General features: G+C 33.4%; 1 protein-coding gene across 1 annotated transcript; it reads left to right on the forward strand.

Moving 5' to 3' along the window:
- Positions 1 to 354: 354 nt before the first annotated feature.
- LOC120779395 lies at positions 355 to 1,100 on the forward strand (the record flags this gene model as incomplete). The annotated part of the gene is made up of 2 exons (XM_040111593.1): positions 355 to 493; positions 573 to 1,100. Coding segments are annotated over exons 1-2 (667 nt in total), but the record flags the coding sequence as incomplete, so codon positions are not given.
- Positions 1,101 to 7,519: the final 6,419 nt, after the last annotated feature.

Here is a 7,519-nt window from a genome sequence, read left to right on the forward strand (position 1 = left end):
GGTTCCAAACATAAAAACTCAGGCATAAAATCGCTAGTACCTGCGCAAAAGAGTATAAAATAGGGTTTACCAGTATTACGGATTTTGTCATGCACGTATGATTCGAAGTGAAAGGACGTTTCTGTTTATTTTGTGGAAATAAAATAATAAAATCAAAGTAAAATGGCAGATGGTGAATGGCTTACTCCACGACAACTAAGCGCAACCTTCGTACGAAGAACAGCAAGCATATTTCCGTCAAACGCTTGAAGAGAGCCAAGAAGAAATAAGTGACCACGATTCAGTAGTTGGTGACGAGGCTTTAGAGGAATGTGTAGGTGACATTGGTGGTGATGACTCAGACTTAGAGAGCCCATGTTACCAGAATATGACCCAGAGGACGACAGTGATTCTGATGAAGAACTTGAAGATGCACCAATTGAAACTTGGGAATATTTTACTGCCAGAGATGGTAATGTTTGGTCTTCGATACAACCACAACCTGTAAGATTCCGTACGCACAACATTCTAAGAAGTGCACAATCTGGACCAGTACGGTACTGTATTATTGTCCACTTCTCATTATACAACAGAAACGTTCGGTCCTAAGAAGAAGCCATTGCTTATATTGGACTACAACAAAACCAAAGGTGGAGTTGATAGCATGGACATGTGCTTGTCCGAATATAGTACCAAGCGGCGCACAAATAGATGGCCTTTGGCTTTCTTTTATAATATTGCGGACGTTGCTGCGTTTGCTGCATACATAATATACGTTGACAACAACACTCACCTGAAGTCATATACAAGCCGCCGTAGGATGTTTCTCCATCAGCTAAGTGAGCAACTATGCAAGCCAGAAATAAAGAGAAGGGCGAATAACAGCAGAATATCCAGAGTTTTTTCAACGCGCAACGCCATCGAAGCCATGATAGATAGGCCCATCCGAGTTGTGGATGCTGGAGCACATGAAGCGGAGGAGCGTGATAGTACGGGACGCCTAAAAGTAAAGGGGAATTGCTACATCTGCTCCAAACGACGCCCTACTCGTAAAGCATGCACATTATGCAACAAACCGGTGGGCGCAGAGCATTCCAAAGACTTGCCGCAATGCGATAGATGTAATTGAATTTCAATAATTTTAAATTTGTTCGTAGGGTTTTTAATATGTTTTTCAAAAGTATTTTATAATTTATAATAATATTTATGCCATAAGTATTTTTATCACTCAAAATAAACTATACTTTTCAAATATCATCATATTTGCATGCGTTTTACTATACATATGGTATGGTATACCCAGGTATGTATGCTGTTGACGTAAGGGTGCAACATTGTAAATGGGCTTTATCTACCAAACGGATAATCCAATCCTAACCAAAATTGGGATATTGCGTGAAACAGTTTTCGCTAGGATATCACCAAATTTCAAGTCGATCCGATTATCCAGTTCAGAGCTACAGCGTTTTGAAAACGCAAAACATACCCAGGTATGTTGCCGCTGACGTAAGGGTTAAGATTGTGAAATTGCTCCAAAGACACTGTCGTTATGGCTATACGACAACTCTGTGACAACTCCAATAACAGCAAAAAGGCTAATTAGCATAAATGTGTAAAGTTCATACTTTTACGCTACCTGATATCCATTCCTTAATGTATATGTACTAAAAAATCGATTCTACACCTTAACCGAAGATTGTGAAGTTGTTTCATATACACTGTCGCTATTGCTATAGGACAACTCTATGACAACTCCAATAACATCAAAACGGCAAATTTGCTTAAATATTAAAAGTTCATATTTTTACGCAACTTGATATCGATTGCTTAATGTGTATGTATCAAAAAATCGATTCTACACCTTAACTTAAGATTGTGAAATTGCTCAAAAGACACTGTCGTTATGGCTATACGACAACTCTATGAAAGCTCCAATAACATCAAAACGGCTAGTTAGCATAAATATGGAAAGTTCATATTTTTACGCAACCCGATATCGATTGCATAATGAGTATGTACCAAAAAATCGATTCTACACCTTAACTTAAGATTGTGAAACTGCTCCAAAGACACTGTCGTTATGGCTATACGACAACTCTATGAAAGCTCCAATAACATCAAAACGGTTAGTTAGCATAAATATGTAAAGTTCATATTTTAACGCATCTTGATATCGAATACTTAATGTGTATAAACTAAAAAATCGATTCTACACCTTAATGCAAGATATAATATCTAAAGTTCATATTTTTACGCTACCTGCTCTCGATTCCCTAATGTAAATGTACTAAAAAATCAAATCTACACCTTAGTATTAGATTGTGAAGTTGTTCCATATACACTGTCGCTTTTGCTATAGGACAACTCTATGACAACTCCAATAACATCAAAACGGCTAGTTAGCATAAATATGTAAAGTTCATATTTTTACGCGTCTTGGTATCGATTGCATAATGTGTATGTATCAAAAAATCGATTCTACACCTTAATATAAGATTGTGAAATTTCTCCAAATGCGCTGTCGTTATGGCTATACGACAACTCTATGACAACTCCAATAACATCAAAACGGCAAGTTAGCATAAATATGTAAAGTTCATATTTTTACGCGTCTTGATATCGATTGCATAATGTGTATGTACCAAAAAATCATTTCCACACCTTAATTTAGGTTTGCTAAATTGTTCCAAATACACTGTCGCTATTGCTATAGGACAACTCTATGACAACTCCAATAACATCAAAACGGGTAACTAGCTAAATAAAATAAATATGTAAAGTTCATATTTTTACGCAACTTGATATCGATTGCATAATGTGTATAAACTAAACAATCGATTCTACACCTTAAAATTAGATTGTGAAATTGCTCTAAATACAATCTCGCTATGGCTATACGACAACTCTATGACAACTCCAATAACATAAAAACGGCGAGTTAGCATAAATATGTAAAGTTCATTTTTTTACGCATCTTGATATCGATTGCTTAATGTGTATGTATCAAAAAATCGATTCTACACCTTAATACAAGATTGCGAAATTGCTCCAAATACTCTCTCGCTATGGCTATACGACAACTCTATGACAACTCCAATAACATCAAAACGGCGAGTTAGCATAAATATGTAAAGTTCATATTTTTACGCAACTTGATATCGATTGCTTAATGTACATGTACTAAAAAACCGATTCTGCATCTTAATATGAGATTGTTAAATTTCTCCAAATACACTGTCGTTATGGCTATTCGACAACTCTACGAAAGCTCCAATAACATCAAAACGGCTAAATAGCATAAATATGTAAAGTTCATATTTTTACGAACCTTGATATCGATTGCTTAATGTGCAAGTATTAAAAAATCGATTCTACACCTTAATATAAGGTTGCTAAATTGCTCAAAATACACTGTCGCTATGGCTACACGACAACTCTCTGACATCTCCAATAACATCAAGACGGCGAGTTAGCATAAATATTAAAAGTTCATATTTTTACGCAACTTGATATCGATTGCTTAATGTGTATGTATCGAAAAATCGATTCTACACCTTAACTTAAGATTGTGAAATTGCTCCAAAAGCACTGTCGTTATGGCTATTCGACAACTCTACGAAAGCTCCAATAACATCAAAACGGCTAAATAGCATAAATATGTAAAGTTCATATTTTTACGCAACTTGGTATCGATTGCATAATGTGTGTGTATTAAAAAATCAATTCTACACCTTAATTTAGGATTGTTAAATTGCTCCAAATATACTATCGTTATGCCTTTACGACAACTCTATGACAACTCCAATAACATCAAAACGGCGAGTTAGCATAAATGTGTAAAGTTCATATTTTTACACAACTTGATATCGATTGCTTAATGTGTGTGTATCAAAAAATCGATTCTACAATTTAATATAAGATTGTGAAATTGCTCCAAATACACTGTCGTTATGGCTATTCGACAACTCTACGAAAGCTCCAATAACATCAAAACGGCTAAATAGCATAAATATGTAAAGTTCATATTTTTACGCAACTTGATATCGATTACTTAATGTGTATGTATCGAAAAATCACATCTACACCTTAATATAAGATAATATAAGATGATATAATATTGCTCCAAATACACTGTCGCTATGGCTATACGACAACTCTAAGACAACTCCAATAACATCAAAACAGCGAGTTAGCATAAATATGTAAAGTTCATATTTTTACGTAACTTGATATCGATTGCTTAATGTGTATAAACTAAAAAATCCATTCTACACCTTGATATAAGATTGTAAAATTGCTCCAAATACACTCTCGCTATGGCTATACGACAACTCTATGATAACTCCAATAACATCAAAACGGCTTATTAACAGAAATATGTAAAGTTCATATATTTACGCATCTTGATATCGATTGCTTAATGTGCATGTACTAAAATCGATTCTACATCTTAATATGAGATTGTTAAATTGCTCCAAATGCACTGTCGTTATGGCTATACGACAACTCTATGAAAGCTCCAATAACATCAAAACGGCTAAATAGCATAAATATGTAAAGTTCATATTTTTACGCAACTTGATATCGATTGCTTAATGTGTGTGTATCAAAAAATCAATTTTACATCTTAATTTAAGATTGTAAAATTGTTCCAAATACACTGTCGCTATTGCTATAGAACAACTTTGTGACAACTCCAATAACATCAAAACGGCTAATTTGCATAAATATGTAAAGTTCATATTTTTACGCATCTTGATATCGATTGCTTAATGTGTACGTACCAAAAAACCGATTCTACACCTTAATATAAGATTATTACATTGCTCCAAATACACTGTCGCTATGGCTATACGACAACTCTATGAAAACTCCAATAACATCAAAACGGCGAGTTAGCACAAGTATGTAAAGTGCATATTTTTACGCAACTTGATATCGATTGCTTAATGTGTATGTATCGAAAAATCGATTCTACCCCTTAACTTAAGATTGTGAAATTACTCCAAAGACACTGTCGTTATGGCTATACGACAACTCTATGAAAGCTCCAATAACATCAAAACGGCGAGTTAGCAGAAATATGTAAAGTTCATATTTTTACGCATCTTGATATGGATTGCCTAATGTGTATATATGTACTAAAAAATCAATTATACACTTTAATTTAGGATTGTTAAGTTGTTCCAAATTCACTGTCGCTATTGCTATAGGGCAACTCTATGACATCTCCAATAACATCAAACCGGCTAATTTGCAAAAATATGTGTGGTTCATATTTTTACGCTACCTGATATCGAATGCATATTGTGTGTGTATCAAACAATCGATTTTACACCTTAATATAAGATTGTGAAATTGCTCCAAATACACTGTCGCTATGGATATACGACAACTCTATGACAATTCCAATAACATCAAAACGGCGAGTTAGCATAAATATATAAAGTTCATATTTTTACGCAACTTGATATCAATTGCTTAATGTGTATGTATCAAAAAACCGATTCTTCACGTTAATATAAGATTGTAAAATTGTTCCAAATACACTGTCGCTATTGCTTTAGAACAACTCTATGACAACTCCAATAACATCCAAACGAAAAATTTGCATAAATAAGTAAAGTTCATATTTTTACGCATCTTGATATCGATTGCATAATATGTATGTACCAAAAAATCAATCTTGCATCTTAATTTAAGATTGCAAAATTGTACCAAATACGCTGTCGCTATTGCTATAGAACAACTCTTTGACAACTCCAGTAACATCAAAACGGCGAGTTAGCATGAATATGTAAAGTTCATATTTTTACGCAACTTGATATCGATTGCTTAATGTGTATGTATCGAAAAATCGATTCTACACCTTAACTTAAGATTGTGAAATTACTCCAAAGACACTGTCGTTATGGCTATACGACAACTCTATGAAAGCTCCAATAACATCAAAACGGCTAATTAACAGAAATATGTAAAGTTCATATTTTTACGCATCTTGATATGGATTGCTTAATGTGTATGTATGTACTAAAAAATCAATTATACACCTTAATTTAGGATTGTTGAGTTGCTCCAAATACATTGTCGCTATTGCTTTAGGACAACTGTATGACAACTCCAATAACATCAAAACGGCTAATTTGCATAAATATGTATGTAAAGTTCATATTTTTACGCAACTTGATATCGATTGCTTAATATGTATGTACCAAAAAATCAATTTTACATCTTAATTTAAGATTGCAAAATTGTACCAAATACACTGTCGCTATTGCTATAGAACAACTCTGTGACAACTCCAATAACATCAAAACGATTAATTAGCAAATATATGTGAAGTTCATATTTTTACGAAACTTGATATCGATTGCTTAATGTGTATGTATCAAAAAATCAATACTACATCTTATTTCAGGATTGTTAAATTGCTCCAAATACATTGTCGCTATTGCTATAGGACAACTCTATGACAACTCCAATAACATCAAAACGGCGAGTTAGCATAAATATGTAAAGTTCATATTTTTACGCAACTTTATATCGATTGCTTAATGTGTAGGTATGTATCAAAAAACCGATTCTACACCTTAATATAAGATTGTAAAATTGTTCCAAATACACTGTCGCTATTGCTATAGAACAACTCTATGACAACTCCAATAACATCAAAACGACAAAATTGCATAAATAAGTAAAGTTCATATTTTTACGCATCTTGATATCGATTGCATAATATGTATGTACCAAAAAATCAATCTTGCATCTTAATTTAAGATTGCAAAATTGTACCAAATACACTGTCGCTATTGCTATAGAACAACTCTATGACAACTCCAATAACATCAAAACGATTAATTCGCAAATATATGTGAAGTTCATATTTTTACGCAACTTGATATCGGTTGCTTAATGTGTATGTACTAAGATATCGATTCTACACCTTAATATAAGATTATGAAATTGTTCCAAATTCACTGTCGTTATGGCTATACGACAACTCTATGACAACTCCTGTAACTTCAAAAAGGCTAGTTAGCATAAATATGTAAAGTTCATATTTTTACGCAACTTTATATCGACTGCTTAATGTGTTTGTATCGAAAAATCGATTCTACACCTTAACTTACGATTGTAAAATTGTTCCAAATACACTGTCGCTATTGCTATTGGGCAACTCTATGACAACTCCAATAACATCAAAACGGGTAATTTGCATAAATATGTAAAGTTCATATTTTTACGCAATTTGATATCGATTGCATAATATGTATGTACCAAAAAATCAATTTTACACCTTAATTTAAGATTGCAAAGTTGTTCCAAATACACTGTCGCTATTGCTATAGGGCATCTCTATGACAACTCCAATAACATCAAAACGATTAATTAGCAAAAATATGTGAGGTTCATATTTTTAAGCTACCTGATATCGATTGCATATTGTGTGTGTATCAAACAATCGATTCTACACCTTAATATAAGATTGTGAAATTGCTCCAAATACACTGTCGCTATGGATATACGACAACTCTATGAC

Source organism: Bactrocera tryoni, unplaced genomic scaffold (assembly GCF_016617805.1).
Source record: "Bactrocera tryoni isolate S06 unplaced genomic scaffold, CSIRO_BtryS06_freeze2 ctg7180000344863_QRY, whole genome shotgun sequence".
NCBI lineage: Eukaryota > Metazoa > Arthropoda > Insecta > Diptera > Tephritidae > Bactrocera > Bactrocera tryoni.